Source organism: Ranitomeya variabilis, chromosome 4 (assembly GCF_051348905.1).
Source record: "Ranitomeya variabilis isolate aRanVar5 chromosome 4, aRanVar5.hap1, whole genome shotgun sequence".
In the NCBI taxonomy this organism is placed as follows: Eukaryota; Metazoa; Chordata; class Amphibia; order Anura; family Dendrobatidae; genus Ranitomeya; species Ranitomeya variabilis.
In genome coordinates this window covers 24,110,029-24,133,332 of record NC_135235.1, presented here as the reverse complement: position 1 = coordinate 24,133,332, position 23,304 = coordinate 24,110,029, and the positions used below count along the sequence as shown (strand labels likewise).

Here is a 23,304-nt window from a genome sequence, read left to right as displayed (position 1 = left end):
GGCACTGGCAAACTTCAGGTGATTAAAGGAAGGATGAATGGACAAAATGTACATAAAAATCTGCTGCCATCTACCCGGATGATGATTAAATGAGAGTGGACATTTCAGCAAGACAATGAACAAACAGACGAGGAAACTCAATTGGTTTCAGAGAAACAAAATAAATCTGCTAGAATGGCCCAGCCAATCACCGGACCCGAATCCAAAAGAAAATGAATGGAAGGATCTAAAGCTCAGAGTTCATAGAAGGAGCTCACGGAAGCTTCAGAATGTGAACAGTGCTTGCGTGGAAAAATGGACCAAAAATCATACCTGAGCAATGCCTGCAACTAGTTTCTCCATAGAGGAGGACTATTTGAAGCGGTCCTCTCCAAAGTCTTTTGTACGAAGTATTAAAATTTCAGTAAGTGTGTCCAATACGTTAACCCTGTGTCATTTTCATTATTACACATACCTTTTTTTCTGGACATGCATGATGATTTCTTTAGCCGGTGTGGATTGGTAGGGTTGTTACCAACATCTGCTGAGAATTTCATGTGAATAGTACCTTAAGCATATTTCCTTAGAAAATTGGTGATGTGTTCAATACCCATTTCATGTGCTGTAAATCATGTGCTGAAAATCATTAATCGCTAAGTACAGTTTAAGCCATTCCAGTGCTGCATTACGTTTTGGTGTCACGGATGGGAAGTGGTTCCTCATATAGGAGGCGAGCAGATGAAAACTGTTGGAATGACCAGAATCAATCAATAACTTTGAAGATACTTAACCCTTCAAATATGGTGGTAAACCGCAGCCAATTTGCAATTAAATGGTTTACTAGGAGTTTGCCACTTCATTACTCATATGTACGGTCATTTTCATTCATTTCTGACAATTGCTAAGAAGCTGCTGAATTTTACAAAACAATAAAGGAGTTAAGTCAGTGACGATGAGATCAAGATATAAAGTTACAAAACAAGGTGTTACATATACAGTGATTGCAAGGTGTTTTCTGGTGCCAGTGACCACAAACAGACCAAAAAGTACTCTACAAACAGATAAAGATTGTGTCAATTTATAGTATTGTACAACGATCTACTGAAATCATAAGACACAAGTATGTAAAAACCCTCCTTAATTTCCTCATGTTCCATCACTCACCAAAGTAAAAGAGATTCTTATTACCAAGTGCAAAAAATGATCCTGTAGCTCGAGGTGAAGAGACATCAGCTCCTCTGCGAATCAGAGCCATAATCAGGTTCATGTTCTGATTGACAGCAGCTATATGTAATGCCGTCTGACCTGGAAAAGACACAGGTGACAATCAGGAGATTACAGATTTACCAGCAAAGATAGTATTATAATAGTTATATTCTTGTACATAGGGGCAGTATTATAGTAGTTATATTCTTGTACATAGGGGCAGTATTATAGTAGTTATATTCTTGTACATAGGAGCAGTATTAAAGTAGTTATATTCTTGTACATAGGGGCAGTATTATAGTAGTTATATTCTTGTACATAGGGGCAGTATTATAGTAGTTATATTCTTGTACATAGGAGCAGTATTATAGTAGTTATATTCTTGTACATAGGGGCAGTATTATAGTAGTTATATTCTTGTACATATGGGGCAGTATTATAGTAGTTATATTCTTGTACATGACAAACTCAGTCATAATTTGTGTGGGCGCCTTTGAATATGCATGGGATGGCAATATGTATAAGACCATGCTTACAAAACATTTTTGCCATATTTTATGGAAGGTATAGATAATTTAAAAGTGTAAGTAAAGTTGAATGAAGTTTTTTCTCATATTTGCCATTGTGTTGCTGTAGACTTTATGAATTAAACTATGAACAATTACAGTAAGAATCATCATACGTGAGCCACGCAGAATCTACCTCGATAGAAGTCTGAGGTCATGGACTGGTTAATTAGCTGAGGAGCTTCATCCAGTAGAATCTCTGCAGCTTCCAGGTTTTCATACTGGATCGCCAAGTGCAATGCCGTCTCCCCCACCGCTCCTGTGTGTATAGTGGTAGGGGGCAAAATAAGTCAAATAAAGGAACAATCTAATTAATATCTCATTTATATGAATATGTCTCGTTGTAATCTAGATTATCCCTAATCAATACAATTCTGTTTAGAATCTTGAGCCACATTGTTCGTAGAAGGGGCAAAATGCAGATGTACGGGAGAGGTATGGGGCTAATGGTTTGGGCGCTGATGGTCCTTGTGTGGTATCTGGACGACTTGAGACTGCCTTTGTGATGGTTAGGCCTGGGCTTAATTTTCATAGGACTAACTTTTGATCTGGAGGCCAGACTGACTTGTCGGTCGGCTTGAGACTGGGGTAACTGACAAGGATCCAGGAACCTGTGGAGAAGCTGCAAAGTGGGTCGCCTGCTGTGATTTTGGGGGATCTTTAAGCCAGAGGCGTTGTTGTCTGGCCTAGCAAGGCACTAGGTATCAGACAGTAGTTGCAACTTTAGAAACTTTAGTGCAAAAATTGCAATATTTAAATTTTTTATTTTTACTACACGTTGTGATATGGGAGAAAATAAATAATTTAACACAAAAACCTGATAGAAACAAAGTAGTTTCTGAGGATAGCTACTCCTTTAGGATCAACATTCTTGAATTCACCAGGACTATTACCCAAACTGGACCCAAGGAATACAGTGTTTATGCAAACTCTGCTACATAGGTGTTCTCAACATAAAGTGGCCAGATATTTATGGATTATGGGGGCTTAAATGTCCCATATTTGGCCTTTGGAAGGTTTGTAAGGTTCAGTCCTGTGGTGAAGTGGTGAAGAGGACTGAAAGGGAGTAACTGAGGGCTTCGCTCGAGAGCGTATTCCTAAGCAACAAAAAAAAGGGGGACTTAAAATTCCTACGAAACATTGAGAAAAGTATAAGCAGAACAGAGATGTTTAGCTGCCCAGGCCTCCAGACAAATGCACCAACAGGATGCAGTGGACCAACCTAGCAAAGGTGCAAAAAAAGCCGATGAGACAACCACTCATGACCTGCCAATCCATGGAGGGGGTGGTTGCTTGACATTAATGCACAAAAAAAGCCTGTCTGTGGCGCTGTTCACACAAGGGCGATGCAGAGCCCTTGCAGCCTATTGGTCACGCCCCTACTATTAGATTAGTCGGGCTGTTGAGTGCTATCTAGAACGCTCGAGAGCGAGAGAAATTTTGATGCTCTAAAGTTCGGGTCCCCATTGCTTTCAATCAGGCTCCGGATCAAGTTCTGCACAGTTCTGATACCCGAACTTCGGACTAAGGTTTGGATCAGGTACCAGAACCCGAACGTCTACAGCTGCACTCATCCCTAGTAAAGGGCAAAAAGAATGTGCTGAAATCGCATAACAACATCATGTGATCGCTAATGGCAGATGCTATTTGGGGCTTTGACTTTTTGCTCTAGAAATGGTGAAGGAAATCAACTGATAATTGATTGGATCAACTCTGTCACTTCTACAGCTGAAATGAGGCTGCTTTCACGTATCAGTTTTTTGCCGTCAGGCACAATCCGGTGAATTTTTTTAAAAACAGATCCGGCAAAAGTTTCCGCCGAGTCAGTTTTTTTCTTATAGACTTGTATTAGCATCGGATTGCGACGGATGGTCTCATGTTTAACCCCTTCATGACCCAGCCTATTTTGGCTTTAATGACCTTGCCGTTTTTTGCAATTCTGACCAGTGTCCCTTTATGAGGTAATAACTCAGGAACGCTTCAACGGATCCTAGCGATTCTGAGATTGTTTTTTCGTGACATATTGGGCTTCATGTTAGTGGTAAATTTAGGTCAATAATTTCTGAGTTTATTTGTGAAAAAAATGGAAATTTGGCAAAAATTTTGAAAATTTCGCAATTTTCACATTTTGAATTTTTATTCTGTTAAACCAGAGTTATGTGACACAAAATAGTTAATAAATAACATTTCCCACATGTCTACTTTACATCAGCACAATTTTGGAAACAAATTTTTTTTTTTGCTAGGAAGTTATAAGGGTTAAAATTTGACCAGTGATTTCTCATTTTTACAACAAAATTTACAAAACCATTTTTTTTAGGGACCACCTCACATTTGAAGTCAGTTTGAGGGTTCTATATGGCTGAAAATACCCAAAAGTGACACCATTCTAAAAACTGCACCCCTCAAGGTGCTCAAAACCACATTCAAGAAGTTTATTAACCCTTCAGGTGTTTCACAGCAGCAGAAGCAACATGGAAGGAAAAAATGAACATTTAACTTTTTAGTCACAAAAATGATTTTTAGCAACAATTTTTTTATTTTCCCAAGGGTAAAAGGAGAAACTGGACCACGAACGATGTTGTCCAATTTGTCCTGAGTACGCTGATACCTCATATGTTGGGGTAAACCACTGTTTGGGCGCACGTCAGGGCTCGGAAGGGAAGTAGTGACATTTGAAATGCAGACTTTGATGGAATGGTCTGCGGGCGTCAAGTTGCATTTGCAGAGCCCCTGATGTGCCTAAACAGTAGAAACCCTCCACAAGTGACCCCATTTTGGAAACTAGACCCCCAAGGGAACTTATCTAGATGTGTGATGAGCACGTTCAACCCCCAAGTGCTTCACAGAAGTTTACAACGCAGAGCCGTGAAAATAAAAAATAATTGTTCTTTCCTCAAAAATTATGTCTTAGCAAGTAATTTTTTATTTTTGCAAGGGTAACAGGAGAAATTGGACCCCAACAGTTGTTGCCCAGTTTGTCCTGAGTACGCTGGTACCCCAAATGTGGGGGTAAACCACTGTTTGGGCGCACGTCGGGGCTTGGAAGGGAGGGAGCACCATTTGACTTTTTGAATGCAATATTGGCTGGAATCAATGGTGGCGCCATGTTGCGTTTGGAGACCCCTGATGTGCCTAAACAGTGGAAACCCCTCAATTCTAACTTCAACACTAACCCCAACACACCCCTAACCACAACCCTAACCCCAACACACCCGTAACCCTAATTCCAACCCTAATCCTAACCCTAATCCCAACCCTAACCCTAATCCCAACCCTAACCACAACTGTAACCCCAACACACCCCTAACCCTATCCGTAACCCTAACCACAAGCCTAATCTTAACCCTATTTCCAACCCTAACTCTAATTCCAACCCTAACCCTAAGGGTATGTGCCCACGTAGCGGATTCGTGTGAGATTTTTCCGCACGACTTTTGAAAAATCTGCAAGTAAAAGGCACTGCGTTTTACCTGCGGATTTACAGCAGATTTCCAGTGTTTTTTGTGCGGATTTCACCTGCGGATTCCTATTGAGGAACAGGTGTAAAACGCTGCGGAATCCGCACAAAGAATTGACATGCTGTGGAAAATACAACGCAGCGTTTCTGCACGGAATTTTCCGCACCATGGGCACAGCGGATTTGGTTTTCCATAGGTGTACACGGTACTGTAAACCTGATGGAAAACTGCTACGAATTCGCAGCGGCCAATCCGCTGCGGATCCGCGGCCAATCCGCTGCGGATCCGCGGCCAAATCCGCACATGCCATAACCCTAACCCTACCCCTAACCCTAACCCTACCTGTAACCCTAACCCTACCCCTAACCCTAACCCTAGTTCTAACCCTAACCCTAGTTCTAACCCTAACCCTAGTTCTAACCCTAACCCTAGTTCTAACCCTAACCCTAGTGGAAAAAGAAAAAAAAAAAATATTTTCTTTATTTTATTATTGTCCCTACCTAAGGGGGTGATAAAGGGGGGGGGGTTATTTATTATTTTTTTTATTTTGATCGCTGTGATAGAACCTACCACAGCGATCAAAATGTACTTGTAAGGAATCTGCCGGCTGGCAGATTCGGCGGGCGTACTGAGCATGCGCCCGCCATTTTGGAAGATGGCGGCGCCCAGCGAGGAGACGTACGGACACCGGGAGGATCGGTAAGTATGAAGGGGTGGTGGGGGGGTGGATTGGAGCACAGGGGGGGTGATCGGACCACAGGGGGGGTGAATCGAAACAAGGAGGGAGCGGACAGGAGGACGGGGGAGCCGGCAGGCGGACGGAGGGGACCGGACCCCATAACGGAGGACTGGGGGGGCGATCGGTGGGTGTGGGGGGGGTCACTTCAGTATTTCCAGCCATGGCCGATGATATTGCAGCATCGGCCATGGCTGGATTGTAATATTTCACCAGTTTTTTAGGTGAAATATTACAAATCGCTCTGATTGGCAGTTTCACTTTCAACAGCCAATCAGAGCGATCGTAGCCACGTGGGGGTGAAGCCACCCCCCCTGGGCTGAAGTACCACTCCCCCTGTCTCTGCAGATCGGGTAAAATGGGAGTTAGCCCCTTCACCCGATCTGCAGGGACGCGATCATTCCATGACGCCACATAGGCGTCATGGGTCGGATTGGCACGGGTTTTCATGACGCCTACGTGGCGTCATGGGTCGGGAAGGGGTTAATCAGTTTTTCATCGGATCCATCGAAAATTGTTTTTCCGGAGGCCGGAGAAAACAGACATACGACATTTCTTGTGTCCGTTGGAAATACGGACAGCGACGAATCCGGCGTTTGGTAGAAAGGAATCCTATGGTGCCGGATCCCTCAAACGAAGGATTCCGGCCACGGATTCCGTTTTTCTAAACTGAGCATGCTTTTTCTATTCTGGTCTCTCTCTCCCTCTCGATCAGCTAGTCAGATCAGACGAAAAAACAGATCCGTCGCATCAGTTTCACAATTAGCTACAGATCCGTTTTTTTCAAAATTTGCCGGATTGAGCCTGATGGAAAAAAACTGATGTGTGAAAGTAGCCTAATAGAGTGCCATTTTGCTGGACTCCTGTGAATTGAATTCTAAAAAAAAAAAATTATTTGTGAAAGTGGAAATCAATTTGTTTAGTTATGAATTTATTTGCTGTTCATTTTTTAAGCCTAAAAATTACCCTTTTAATCATTTGTTTGCTTCTATTTATTGCCCAGGCACTGGGCAGAATCAGTCTCCTCCCTCCCCCCGGAGGTTGACCATATGTCCTCTTATTACGTCCTCATTCCACCCAACTGGGTGGCTCCACATGTCCCAGTTGCAACGGTATCCTAGGCTAAATAGCATCTGCACCATTCAGTAATATTAACCATGACACCAGCGCCTCCCGCAGGATGAATACGGTGACACCAGGTGACAAAAGCAAGTCCGGGTAGGGATGTAACACTAGTAAATACAATGTATCACATAGGCCACATACACATTTCCATTCTTACTTCATCCCTTGGTCCCTCACCTCTCTGGAATGGATCACAACTCTCATCTTCTAGAAGTTCCTTTAGTCGTTGAATGTCATTTTCCTTTGCAGCTCGAAGAAGAGGAAGGTCCAGAATCCTTAATAAAAAGGATGGAGCAGAATTATTTCACCACGGACTATAAAATTATCCGACCACCCACCCAGATGACTGTCACACAGCCGCGACACATGCAGCTGCGGGTCCGAACAGCTGATTATTGGAGCGCTCCAGGAAACCGGGTTCCCACTGCAGCTTCTTTGATTAGCGCTATAGCTTGCTGAATAAGGAGGGAGTCGAAAATATTCGCTCTCGTCAGGATAGCTGGCGGTCTGCTGATGACCCCCGTGCCTGTCAGGACATTCATCCTTCGAATGCCGGCCTGTGGCTGACGTTCATACCTTCCGATTTCTGCCATACTGCCAATGCCCTGCTATGTGTAGCAAAAGCAACTGGACAATCGCGGCTTCAAATCCCCTAAGGGGACTATTAGATTCAGTAATAAGTGAGAAAAAAAAAGCAAAAAAAAACCCCCACAAAAGTTCAAGTCACCCCTTTTTTGCTCCATTCAAAATAAAACAATTAAAAAGGTAAAAAATACCCACATTTGGTATCTCTGTGTTCAGAAGTGTGTCCTATCAAAATATAAATTAATCTGATCGCTAAACAGGGTAACAAAAATAAAAAAAAATAAAATCAAAGCACCGGAATTACATTGTTGTTTTTTTCTGCTGCAACATTGCAATAAAATCCATTAAAAAGGTGGACCTCATCAACCCCAAAATGGTACCAATAAAAACATCAGCTCAGGGTGCAAAAAATAAGCCCTCACCCATCCCCAGGTTCTGAAAAATTAAAAAAAACACTACAGGTCTTGGAACATGGTGACATAAGCAAAACATGTTATTACAAACTTTCAATTTTTTTTACCATTTAAAAACGAAACAAAAAACAACAACAACTAGGAATCATATTGCCAAGTCAGTTTTACCATATATTGAACATGATAAATTTTAAAAAAAATTGCGCAACTGCCTTTTTTTGTTTTTGCAATTTCAACTCACTTGGAATGTTTTTTTTCCTGTTTTCCAGTACACTATATGATAAAATAAATGGGGTCATTCAAAAGTACGACACGTCCCGCAAAAAACAATCCCTCACACGGCCATATTGATGGAAAAATAATAAAAAAAGTTATGGCTCTGGGAAGCAGGGGAAGAAAAATTGGAAACTGAAAATCGCAAGGTTGTGAGGGGTTAAAGGGGTCTTCAGTGTTTTCTTGGTGTTGTTCCGCCTCGTGGACCCTCGGCGGCAGTTGAGTTGCCCGCTCCCATTCATGGTCTACACAAGCATAAGGGCTCGTCCACGCGTCCCAGATAAAATCCCATAAAGTAGCCCCACACGTCTCGTACCGTTTCCTCTGGATCAGGTCCATCTTTTCCTCCTCCGCTGGCTGGTATTTTGCAGCCCAGGTGCTGAGCCTTTCTTTGAATGGATTAAACATGTTGCTGCCTCGGTCGGTGGTCCCAGGTCTGGTGTTGGGGGGTCACATCATCGGTGCAGGCCCTTTAAACTCAGATATTGTGAGGAGCCGTCAGGTGCTCAGCGTCTCACCTGAGTCTTCCCCATTCCAATCCCCCATCCTCACCAGACCTGTTCCTCCTCCAAGTTAACCTGTTCAGTGCTGGATCTGTGTATCAGAGGCCGGACATACAGCAGTAATGTGGGCGGTCACCATCAGGGAGCATAAAGGTAAAAATAAAAAGATTCAGATTTTTCTTTTTTTTGTCTTCTGGCAAGTTTTTAAAACTTGTATTCAGACACCGCCTGCTCCTGAAAATGTCAGAAGCCAACTTTACAATTGTCCTTACAGCTTTCGCACGTCATCCCCGCTTTAGGATCCTTGTGTAGCAAATCTGTAAACTAATTTTTAACCCCCCCTTCAAAAGCCAGAATTTTTTTTGTGTCAATTTTTCCATGAGAGCTAGTTTTTGTTTGTTTTTTTTTGCAGGAGTTGTGGTTTTGAACGACGTCAATCATTTGACCATAAAATATCCTGAAAAACGGGAAAAAAGATTCCAAAGTAGGATGAAATGGAAAAAAAAAAAACAAAAAAGGGAAATTCAGAATTTTTTTTTTTTTTTACAGCCTTCATGTTGCAGTAGATCTGAGGGTCAGTGTGATTATAGATAAGTATTAGTGATGCACAAACATGTCCGAGCGTGCTCGGGTGGTCGAAAAATGTCTTCGCGTCCTCGCTTCTGTATTTTTTTTTTAATTTAAGCGGCGAAAAAATAATTTTGAAGTTAAAAAAAAAATAATTGGTTTGTGTCTCCATTTTCTCAGGGTATGTGTCCATGTTCAGGATTGCTTCAGGCTTTGGTCAGGATTTTATGCAGGTAAAATCCTGACCAAAACTGCACCTGAGGTCACTGGCAGGTCACCTGCGGTGTTCCTGCGTGTTTTGCTCATTGTAGCAACATGCTGCGTTTTGAAAAAAGCACCGCATGTGTGTTTTCGCGGCAAAAACGCATGCGTTTTTTAACGCATAGTGGAGTCGGGATTTCATTAAATCCCCTCCACTATGCTGTAACATCTGGACGCTGCGGCTCAGCGCTGCGTCAAAAACGCAGCGTTTCCTGAACGTGGACACATACCCTTAGGGCTTGTTCACACTATCCTTTTTTTCCTGCGGATTTTTCAGGTCCTGGTTTTGAAAAACCGCAGTGCAAAACCGCGGTGGTTTTCACTGTGGTTTTTTGTGCGGTTTCTACTGCGGATTCCACTGCGGGTTTCCAGCTGCACTTTCCTATTGGTGCAGGTGGAAACCCGCTGCGGAATCCGCAGAAAGAATTGACATGCTACTTCTTTTTTTCCGCAGAAAATCAGCGCGGATTTTCTAGCGGAAAAAAGCAAAGTGGGCACAGCGGATTTTGTTTTCCATAGGGTAACATTCAGGGCCGGTTTTAGACAATGTGGGGCCCTAGGCAAAAGTTTAAAATGAGGCCCCCAATGCTCACATACTGCACCATGACTCTCAAACATTTTGGTTGTATTGACATGAGCTGAGTTCAGGCCGTTCAATGCGTGTGATCTACAATATTGAAGTCGTTTGGCTCTTGTTTCTCGGCCTCTTTACACCGGCTAATGAAGAACGATGGGGACAGAACACTAGTAGATGAATCTGTCCCCATACAGTTTCATGTCATAAGCAGCAGGGCTGGCGAGTTGGAGTCAGTGTCCATTTTGGTGGAGTTGGTATCAAATGGACAGACTCTGTCTCCTTAAATATATTATATAATACATTGGGTGCAGGATGTGCTGTAATATAATTTTTTCATAACAATGTGGGAATGTTATGAAATGTCCTATATATGAGCATTTTGCTCATTTGTTGCACGATTGCCAACATGTTATATATATATAGGAAAACAGCACAAAAATTAAAGAAAAAAACGTGCTTTAATGCCTGAACGGCGTGGCAACGTTTCGGATATAGTATACTATATATAGGATACTATATCCGAAACGTTGCCACGCCATTCAGGCATTAAAGCACGTTTTTTTCTTTAATTTTTGTGCTGTTTTCCTTTTTTTTATCTTTATTACTGGAGGCCAACTGAACTTTGGTTGGGAAAGCGCTGCACGACAACTGCGGTAATATGTGATGCTGTTCCAATTTTGACATATATATATATATATATATATATATATATATATATATATATAAACTCTCGTCTGTTCTTCAGCCAGTATTTAAAAATGTGCATGACACACAAACACACACCACACTCACACGCTATCACTGTGTGTCTATACCCAGCCATATACATATACTAACATATATTCAAGTTAGAGTAATGCAAAAAATGTGTGTATATATATATATATATATATATATATATATATATATATATATATATATATATATATATAAACACACACACATACACGGCACATGCTTATACACTCACACATGGCACGCACTTATACACACATACACATACATGGCACGCACTTATACACATACATGGCATGCATTTATTCACACACATACATACAAACATGGCACACATTTATGCATACATACATGACATGCACGTATATACACACACACGGCACGCACTTATATACACACACACACGGCACGCACTTATATACACACACACACACGGCACGCACTTACAGTATATACACACACACGGCACGCACTTATATACACACACACGGCACGCACTTATATACACACACACACGGCACGCACTTACAGTATAAACACACACACGGCACGCACTTACAGTATATACACACACACGGCACGCACTTACAGTATATACACACACATGGCACGCACTTATATACACACACGGCATGCACTTATATACACACACACGGCACGCACTTATATACACACACACGGCACGCACTTATATACACACACGGCACGCACTTATATACACACACATGGCACGCACTTATATACACACACATGGCACGCACTTACAGTATATACACACACATGGCACGCACTTATATACACACACACGGCACGCACTTATATACACACACATGGCACGCACTTATATACACACACATGGCACGCACTTATATACACACACACGGCACGCACTTATATACACACACACGGCACGCACTTATATACACACACACGGCACGCACTTATATACACACACGGCACGCACTTATATACACACACATGGCACGCACTTATATACACACACACGGCACGCACTTATATACACACACACGGCACGCACTTATATACACACACACGGCACGCACTTATATACACACACACGGCACGCACTTATATACACACACACGGCACGCACTTATATACACACACGGCACGCACTTATATACACACACACGGCACGCACTTATATACACACACACGGCACGCACTTATATACACACACACGGCACGCACTTATATACACACACATGGCACGCACTTATATACACACACACGGCACGCACTTATATACACACACATGGCACGCACTTATATACACACACATGGCACGCACTTATATACACACACACGGCACGCACTTATATACACACACACGGCACGCACTTATATACACACACACGGCACGCACTTATATACACACACACGGCACGCACTTATATACACACACACGGCACGCACTTATATACACACACATGGCACGCACTTATATACACACACATGGCACGCACTTATATACACACACACGGTACGCACTTATATACACACACACGGCACGCACTTATATACACACACACGGCACGCACTTATATACACACACATGGCACGCACTTATATACACACACACGGCACGCACTTATATACACACACGGCACGCACTTATATACACACACATGGCACGCACTTATATACACACACATGGCACGCACTTATATACACACACACGGCACGCACTTATATACACACACACGGCACGCACTTATATACACACACACGGCACGCACTTATATAAACACACACGGCACGCACTTATATACACACACACGGCACGCACTTATATACACACACGGCACGCACTTATATACACACACACGGCACGCACTTATATACACACACTTATATACACACACATGGCACGCACTTATATACACACACATGGCACGCACTTATATACACACACTTATATACACACACACGGCACGCACTTATATACACACACACGGCACGCACTTATATACACACACGGCACGCACTTATATACACACACACGGCACGCACTTATATACACACACGGCACGCACTTATATACACACACACGGCACGCACTTATATACACACACTTATATACACACACACGGCACGCACTTATATACACACACGGCACACACTTATATACACACACGGCACGCACTTATATACACACATACACCTACACACACACACACACACAGAGATGCTGCACAACAAATGCTCATTTGATACATGTGATTCACATAAACACACACACAGCTCACAGACAGCACACACTATACACTGCACACACCTCAGACACATGCTTTATGCTGGAGGGAATGAGATGTTCCACACTATCAGCTGCAGCTCCTCCTGCTCCCAGCAGCACTGTCCCAGCAGACACCTCCCTGCCCTCTCCTCTGCTGGGACTGCCGACAAGAGCAGGAGGAGCTGACAGCAGGACAGGAGCCACCATCACCAGGAGCAGCACACACAGTGGGACGGTGCTCTTCTACTTACCTCACAGCTCAGGTTGGTAGCTGCCATCTCTAGCTCCCCCTCAGAGGCCCCGTGCAGGAGGGCAGGAGCACTGGCCAATGAGCACTTCTATCACTCTGATGGGGGAGGTGCTCCTGTGCTTCATTGCACGCTCCTTTTTCACTGCAGAAACATCCAGACAGTCCCAGAGTACATGGCCTGTGGTGACATCACGGTCACATTGCAGGTCACCTGATTGTGATGTCACTACAGGTCCTTAACCAGTCTCTACATCGGAAGCTTCACTGATAATGCTATTATCAGTGAAGCGTGTGCTGTAGATGCTGGGGGCCCCCAAGGGAGTGGGGGCCCCAGGCAGCTGCCTAGTCTGCCTGGCCCTAACGCCGGCCCTGGTAACATTGTACTGTACCCTGCATGGAAAACGTCTGCGGATCCGCAGCTGCAAATCCGCTGCGGATCCGCAGCAAAAACCGCAGCGTGTGAACATAGCCTAAGAGCCGTAACATATTTTTTTTATTCATTGATGGAGCCGTCTGAGGGCTTAGACTATTATTTTATTTATACCATTTTGGGGATCATTTGGGAGCATTTTTTACAGAAGAGTGATGACTAGTGATGAGCGAATAGTGAAACATTCAGATTCGGGAAAATCGGCACGAATAATTTCTGATATCCGCATATTCGTACCGAATAACGAATTCAACGCAAGTCAATGGGAAAGCCGAATATTTTTCTGCTGGACCCAACAAACAGGTCTGGGGGCCTGAGAAAAAAGCTGAAATGGATGGGAAAGAGCTAAATGGGAAGAGGACGCCGGCCTGCCTTTCTGACTCACATATGGTAACTGGGAATGTTGTCAGACTATTGCGCCAATTTTACAGATTTATAAGAAGACCCACCAAACCCAAATTTTTTTTTAATGGGAAAAATACTAAGAAACATTTTTTCTTCATAGTTACATGTATATAACGCAAAATAAAAATAAAATAAAAAATATATATACCCCCCCTTTAGCATATGTTCACACAGAGCGTTTTTTACTTTAAGAGCTCTCACTCCTACATTTGGGAGGACCCTCCCTTATGCCAAATAATTAGCCAGATAGTGGAATACATATTCCCCATCCCTTTACAATGCCAGCTATAACATGCACATTTGAATTTTGGGCTTAGCCTGCCGCCACCACCACCACCACCACCACGTCCACCGCCATGTCATTATGTGGCCCTCTCTTCACATTTTCAGAGGGCCACCAGCTGCTGTGAAACCTGCGTTTTGTGAGCTCCACCGTTCATTTTGGCCACCGGATCCCAATGGAACCACTGTCATGGTGGGTGAAGCCGCTGTAAAGTGAATATAATACAGGAATTGGGGGAACTCTATGATCAATGTCAGGAAATTTGATTCTACCAGACACCAAAAGCATAAGAATTAAATTCTGAATCCAGTGTAACAAGCGAGGGCCTGTATTGTGGTCAGTCTGTCAGGCCTATGTACAAGCCTCGTCTTACTTGGAAGCAGCCTCCTCAAGGGAAAGAGACAGGAGTGCCATTGACCAATCTGCACAAGACCAAGCACTTCTGGAAACTACCCAACTAGGCAGAAGGTATCTTTTGCATGGTTTTGAGCAACAATGGAGTAATTACAGGCTATGTCCCAGAGAGTGACGAGGTCTGTGGAGTGTATTACTTAGGTGACAGGCAGTGCTACAGAGCTCAGGTAAAGGCCTTAGCTTAGCAATGACCATGATCCAATATCTGTAAGGCTGCGGCCTGAATAGTGGAGCGTATTAACCCAGTCTCTTAGACGTGCTTAAAATATATAGAAACTGGCCAATACCACACCACCATCTTTTTAGGACCCAAATTTAGAAAATTTAAGGGAAGCAACAGTTAAATAAGAGACAAAAATCTAATTTAGGAGCCTGGAAAATAAGCATTGGTCTTTGTCCAGCACCAAACAATCTAAAGTGGTAGTGAACATGTATGCCCTATCTAACAATTTGTGAACAGACATACAGGTCCTTCTCAAAAAATTAGCATATAGTGTTAAATTTCATTATTTACCATAATGTAATGATTACAATTAAACTTTCATATATTATAGATTCATTATCCACCAACTGAAATTTGTCAGGTCTTTTATTGTTTTAATACTGATGATTTTGGCCTACAACTCCTGATAACCCAAAAAACCTGTCTCAATAAATTAGCATATTTCACCCGTCCAATCAAATAAAAGTGTTTTTTAATAACAAACAAAAAAAACATCAAATAATAATGTTCAGTTATGCACTCAATACTTGGTCGGGAATCCTTTGGCAGAAATGACTGCTTCAATGCGGCGTGGCATGGAGGCAATCAGCCTGTGACACTGCTGAGATGTTATGGAGGCCCAGGATGCTTCAATAGCGGCCTTAAGCTCATCCAGAGTGTTGGGTCTTGCGTCTCTCAACTTTCTCTTCACAATATCCCACAGATTCTCTATGGGGTTCAGGTCAGGAGAGTTGGCAGGCCAATTGAGCACAGTAATACCATGGTCAGTAAACCATTTACCAGTGGTTTTGGCACTGTGAGCAGGTGCCAGGAAGCATGAAGTGCTCCAAAATCTCCTGATAGCTAGCTGCATTGACCCTGCCCTTGATGAAACACAGTGGACCAACACCAGCAGCTGACATGGCACCCCACACCATCACTGACTGTGGGTACTTGACACTGGACTTCAGGCATTTTGGCATTTCCTTCTCCCCAGTCTTCCTCCAGACTCTGGCACCTTGATTTCCGAATGACATGCAAAATTTGCTTTCATCAGAAAAAAGTACTTGGGACCACTTAGCAACAGTCCAGTGCTGCTTCTCTGTAGCCCAGGTCAGGCGCTTCTGCCGCTGTTTATGGTTCAAAAGTGGCTTTACCTGGGGAATGCGGCACCTGTAGCCCATTTCCTGCACACGCCTGTGCACGGTGGCTCTGGATGTTTCCACACCAGACTCAGTCCACTGCTTCCTCAGGTTCCCCAAGGTCTGGAATCGGTCCTTCTCCACAATCTTCCTCAGGGTCCGGTCACCTCTTCTCGTTGTACAGCGTTTTCTGCCACATTGTTTCCTTCCAACAGACTTACCATTGAGGTGCCTTGATACAGCACTCTGGGAACAGCCTATTTGTTGAGAAATTTATTTCTGGGTCTTACCCTCTTGCTTGAGGGTGTCAATGATGGCCTTCTTGACATCTGTCAGGTCGCTAGTCTTACCCATGATGGGGGTTTTGAGTAATGAACCAGGCAGGGAGTTTTTAAAAGCCTCAGGTATCTTTTGCATGTGTTTAGAGTTAATTAGTTGATTCAGAAGATTAGGGTAATAGGTCGTTTAGAGAACCTTTTCTTGATATGCTAATTTATTGAGACAGGTTTTTTGGGTTATCAGGAGTTGTAGGCCAAAATCATCAGTATTAAAACAATAAAAGACCTGACAAATTTCAGTTGGTGGATAATGAATCTATAATATATGAAAGTTTAATTGTAATCATTACATTATGGTAAATAATGAAATTTAACACTATATGCTAATTTTTTGAGAAGGACCTGTATATGCTGACAAGGGACAACTGAACGCTGCGCTGGGACAACGAACTGGACGTGCTTGCCGACTGTTGTGTCTGTGCAACTGCGGGTTGTGGGCAGGAGGCGTCAGCGCCTGCTTCATGGACAGCAGATTGGAAAGGATGTAACACAGGGCCAGTGGTTTAACCCCGAGACACAATTTTGTACCCAGGCCTTTCATCCACCTACTGGAGTGCTTGGCTGCCATGAGCTTTGTCATGATCTAACCTCCGTCCTGGTCAGGTCAGGGTTAATGTGAGTTGCCTCTTTCTGGTTCTGGGGTGGCTATGTAATGCTGGTGGTTCCTGGGTCTGGTGTCGGTGATACTTCCGTATTCCGGTTAGTGGTTGCTGACCCAGGTTACTCATCTGTAATCGTTGTGCCTCTGTGCATGTGAGCTTCGTTGTGTATGACTCGGTTTTGCCCCCTGACTTCTGCTTTCTGCTCAGGACTAGTGTTGAGCGATACCGTCCGATACTTGAAAGTATCGGTATCGGAAAGTATCGGCCGATACCGGCAAAGTATCGGATCCAATCCGATACCGATACCCGATACCAATACAAGTCAATGGGACTCAAGTATCGGACGGTATTCCTGATGGTTCCCAGGGTCTGAAGGAGAGGAAACTCTCCTTCAGGCCCTGGGATCCATATTAACCCCTTCACCCCCAAGGGTGGTTTGCACGTTAATGACCGGGCCAATTTTTACAATTCTGACCACTGTCCCTTTATGAGGTTATAACTCTGGAACGCTTTGACGGATCTTGGCGATTCTGACATTGTTTTCTCGTGACATATTGTACTTCATGTTAGTGGTAAAATTTCTTCGATATAACTTGCGTTTATTTGTGAAAAAAACGAATATTTGGCGAAAATTTTGAAAATTTCGCAATTTTCCAACTTTGAATTTTTATGCCCTTAAATCACAGACATATGTCACACAAAATACTTAATAAATAACATTTCCCACATGTCTACTTTACATCAGCACAATTTTGGAACCCAAATTTTTTTTTGTGACGGAGTTATAAGGGTTAAAAGTTGACCAGCAATTTCTCATTTTTACAACACCATTTTTTTTTAGGGACCACATCTCATTTGAAGTCATTTTGACGGGTCTATATGATAGAAAATACCCAAGTGTGACACCATTCTAAAAACTGCACCCCTCAAGGTACTCAAACCCACTTTCAAGAAGTTTATTAACCCTTCAGGTGTTTCACAGGAATTTTTGGAATGTTTAAATAAAAATGAACATTTAACTTTTTTTCACACAAAATTTATTTCAGCTCCAATTTGTTTTATTTTACCAAGGGTAACAGGAGAAAATAGACCCCAAAAGTTGTTGTACAATTTGTCCTGAGTACGCTGATACCCCATATGTGGGGGTAAACCACAGTTTGGGCGCATGGCAGAGCTTGGAAGCAAAGGAGCGCCATTTGACTTTTCAATGCAAAATTGACTGGAATTGAGATGGGACGCCATGTTGCATTTGGAGAGCCCCTGATGTGCCTAAACGTTGAAACCCCTAACAAGTGACACCATTTTGGAAAGTAGACCCCCTAAGGAACTTATCTAGATGTGTGGTGAGCACTTTGACCCAACAAGTGCTTTACAGAAGTTTATAATGCAGAGCCGTAAAAATAAAAAATCATATTTTTTCACAAAAATGATCTTTTCACCCCCAATTTTTTATTTTCCCAAGGGTGAGAGAAGAAATTGGACACCAAAAATTGTTGTGCAATTTGTCCTGAGTACGCTGATACCCCATATGTGGGTGTAAACCATTGTTTGGGCGCAGGGCAGAGCTCGGAAGGGAAGGAGCGCCATTTGACTTTTCAATGCAAAATTGACTGGAATTGAGATGGGACGCCATGTTGCATTTAGAGAGCCCTTGATGTGCCTAAACATTGAAACCCCTAACAAGTGACACCATTTTGGAAAGTAGACCCCCTAAGGAACTTATCTAGATGTGTGGTGAGCACTTTGACCCAACAAGTGCTTTACAGAAGTTTATAATGCAGAGCCGTAAAAATAAAAAATCATATTTTTTCACAAAAATTATCTTTTCACCCCCAATTTTTTATTTTCCCAAGGGTAAGAGAAGAAATTGGACCCCAAAAATTGTTGTGCAATTTGTCCTGAGTACACTGATACCCCATATGTGGGTGTAAACCATTGTTTGGGCGCAGGGCAGAGCTCAGAAGGGAAGGAGCGCCATTTGACTTTTCAATGCAAAATTGACTGGAATTGAGATGGGACGCCATGTTGCGTTTGGAGAGCCCCTAATGTGCCTAAACATTGAAACCCCCCACGAGTGACACCATTTTGGAAAGTAGACCCCTTAAGGAACTTATCTAGATGTGTGTTGAGCACTTTGACCCAAGAAGTGCTTCACAGAACTTTATAATGCAGAGCCGTAAAAATAAAAAATCATATTTTTTCACAAAAATGATCTTTTCACCCCCATTTTTTTATTTCCCCAAGGGTAAGAGAAGAAATTAGACCACAAAAGTTGTTGTGCAATTTGTCCTGAGTACGACGATACCCCATATGTGGGTGTAAACCATTGTTTGGGCGCATAGCAGAGCTCAGAAGGGAAGAAGCGCTATTTTACTTTTCAATGCAAAATTGACTGGAATTAAGATGGGATGCCATGTTGCGTTTGGAGAGCCCCTGATGTGCCTAAACATTAAACCCCCCCACAAGTGACACCATTTTGGAAAGTAGACCCCCTAAGGAACTTATCTAGATGTGTTTTGAGAGCTTTGAACCCCCAAGTGTTTCACTACAGTTTATAACGCAGAGCCGTGAAAATAAAAATTATTTTTTTTTTCACAAAAATGATTTTTTAGCCCCCAGTTTTGTATTTTCACAAGGGTATCAGGATAAATTGGACCCCAAAAGTTGTTGTCCAATTTGTCTGGAGTACGCTGATACCCCATATGTGGGGGGGAACCACTGTTTGGGCGCATGACAGAGCTCAGAAGGGAAGGAGCGCCATTTGGAATGCAGACTTAAATGGATTGGTCTGCAGGCGTCACGTTGCATTTGCAGAGCCCCTGATGTACCCAAACAGTACAAACCCCCCACAAGTGACCCAATATTGGAAACTAGACCCCCCAAGGAACTTATCTAGATGTGTTGTGAGAACTTTGAACCCCCAAGTGTTTCACTACAGTTTATAACGCAGAGCCGTGAAAATAAAAATTATTATTTTTTTTCACAAAAATGATTTTTTAGCCCCCAGTTTTGTATTTTCACAAGGGTATCAGGATAAATTGGACCCTAAAAGTTGTTGTCCAATTTGTCCTGAGTACGCTGATACCCCCTATGTGGGGGGGAACCACTGTTTGGGCGCATGACAGAGCTCGGAAGGGAAGGAGCGCCATTTGGAAAGCAGACTTAAATGGATTGGTCTGCAGGCGTCACGTTGCATTTGCAGAGCCCCTTATGTACCCAAATAGTACAAACCCCCCACAAGTGACCCCATATTGGAAACTAGACCTCCCAAGGAACTTATCTAGATGTGTTGTGAGAACTTTGAACCCCCAAGTGTTTCACTAGTTTACAACGCAGAGCCGTGAAAATAAAACATATTTTTTTTCCCACAACAATGATTTTTAGCCCCCCAAATTTTTATTTTCCCAAGGATAACAAGAGAACTTGGACCCCAGAAGTTGTTGTTCAATTTGTCCCTAGTACGCTGATACCCCATATATTGGGGTAAACCCCTTTTTGGACGCACGGGAGAGCTCGGAAGGGAAGGAGCACTGTTTTACTTTTTCAACGCAGAATTGGCTGGAATTGAGATTGGACGCCATGTCGCGTTTGGAGAGCCCCTGATGTGCCTGAACAGTGGAAACTCCCCAATTCTACCTGAAACCCTAACCCTAACCTCACCCCTAACCGTTTACTGAACATTTTCTGACAGTCATAAATGCCACGTATATAAGTGCCACGTATATAAGTGCCACGTATTTAAGAGCCACGTATTTAAGAGCCACGTATTTAAGTGCCACGTATTTAAGTGCCACGTATTTCAGTGCCACGATATTTCAGTGCCACGTATTTCAGTGCCACGTATTTCAGTGCCACGTATTTCAGGCACTGAAAAATACGTGGCACGTAAATACTTCAGTGCCACGATATTTCAGTGCCACGATATTTCAGTGCCACGATATTTCAGTGCCACGTATTTCAGTGCCACGTATTTCAGGCACTGAAAAATACGTGGCACGTAAATACGTGGCACTGAAATACGTGGCACTGAAATACGTGGCACTTAAATACGTGGCACTTAAATACGTGGCACTTAAATACGTGGCACTTAAATACGTGGCACTTAAATACGTGGCCACTGAAATATCGTGGCACTTATATACGTATATACGTATATAAACGTATATTTCAGTGCCACGTATTTCAGTGCCACGTATTTCAGGTTAGGGGTAGGGTTAGGGGTAGGGTTAGGGTTTTTTGTTTTTTTCTTGTGTTTTTCTATAAAAACGCATGCGTTTTACTGCGTTTACATGCATTTTTTCACACATGTGGTTTTTTTAAAAAACGCATGCAGATAAAAACGCAAGTGTGAAACCAGACTAAAAGACGCTTTTTATAGCAAAAAAGTTTTTGCGTCTCCACATTTTGAGACCTATAATTTTTCCACATTTTGGTCCACAGAGTCATGTGAGGTCTTGTTTTTTGCGGGACGAGTTGACGTTTTTATTGGTAACATTTTCGGACACGTGACCATTTTTTATCACTTTTTATTCCGATTTTTGTGAGGCAGAATAACCAAAAACCAGCTATTCATGAATTTCTTTTGGGAGAGGCGTTTATACCGTTCTGCGCTTGGTAAAATTGATAAAGCAGTTTTATTCGTCGGGTCAGTACGATTACAGCGATACCTCATTTATATCATTTTTTTATGTTTTGACGCTTTTATACGATAAAAACTATTTTATAGAAAAAATAATTATTTTGGTATCGCTTTATTCTGAGGACTATAACTTTTTTATTTTTTTGCTGATGATGCTGTATGGCGGCTCGTTTTTTGCGGGACAAGATGACGTTTTCAGCGGTACCATGGTTATTTATATCCGTCTTTTTGATCGCGTGTTATTCCACTTTTTGTTCGGCGGTATGGTAATAAAGCGTTGTTTTTTGCCTCGTTTTTTTTTTTTTTTCTTACGGTGTTTACTGAAGGGGTTAACTAGTGGGCCAGTTTTATAGGTTGGGTCGTTACGGACGCGGCGATACTAAATATGTGTACTTTTATTGTTTTTGTTTGTTTTTTTTAGATAAAGAAATGTATTTATGGGAATAATATATATTTTTTTTATTATTATTTATTTAGGAATTTTTTTTTTTTTTTTTTACACATGTGGAAATTTTTTTTTTTTACTTTTTTACTTTGTCCCAGGGGGGGACATCACAGATCGCAGATCTGATAGTGTGTACAGCACTCTATCAGATCCGCGATCATACTTTCATCGGAGCAGGCTGCAGCTTTCATCTGCAGCCTGCTCCGACCCGGAAGTGCTCCCTGCAGGACCCGGATACAGCCCCTCGGCCATTTTGGATCCGGGGCCTGCAGGGAGAAGACGTTCGGTACGAGGTGAGTACATCACCTTGTACCGATCGTCTCAGGGCAGCACGCAGGGAGCCCCCTCCCTGCGCGATGCTTCCCTGTACCGCCGGTACACCGCGATCATGTTTGATCGCGGTGTGCCGGGGGTTAATGTGCCGGGGGCGGTCCGTGACCGCTCCTGGCACATAGTGCCGGATGTCAGCTGCGATATGCAGCCGACACCCGGCTGCGATCGGCCGCGCTCCCCCCGTGAGCGCGGCCGATCGCGTATGACGTACTATCCCGTCGGCGGTCATGGGGGCCCACCCCACCTCGACGGGATAGTACGTCTGATGTCAGGAAGGGGTTAATGTGTAAAAGAAAGAATTAAAATAAAAAATATTGCTATACTCACCTCTCCGACGCAGCCTGGACCTCACCGAGGGAACCGGCAGCGTTGTTTGCTTAAAATTCGCGCGTTTCCTTCCTTACGTGAAGTCCCGGCTTGTGATTGGTCGCGTGCCGCCCATGTGGCCGCGACGCGACCAATCACAGCAAGCCGTGACGTAATTTCAGGTCCTTCAGGATTTTAAAATTACGTTCCGGCTTTGTGATTGGTCGCGTCGCGGTCACATGGGCGACGCGACCAATCACAAGCCGTGACG

At 43.1% G+C, this 23,304-nt stretch overlaps 1 protein-coding gene across 1 annotated transcript in view; it reads right to left on the bottom strand.

Moving 5' to 3' along the window:
* The window catches only part of LOC143769517 (transient receptor potential cation channel subfamily V member 6-like), a 28,370-nt gene extending 19,456 nt beyond the window's left edge, over positions 1-8,914 (bottom strand). Inside the window, exons 1-4 of the mRNA XM_077258143.1 lie at positions 8,661-8,914; positions 7,251-7,348; positions 1,888-2,010; positions 1,144-1,284 (exon numbers count right to left, since the gene is read on the bottom strand). Coding sequence (XP_077114258.1) covers positions 1,144-1,284; positions 1,888-2,010; positions 7,251-7,348; positions 8,661-8,752 — 454 coding nt within the window. The 5' untranslated portion in view covers positions 8,753-8,914. The remainder of the gene's footprint in view (positions 1-1,143; positions 1,285-1,887; positions 2,011-7,250; positions 7,349-8,660) is intronic.
* Between the last annotated feature and the right edge of the window lie 14,390 nt (positions 8,915-23,304).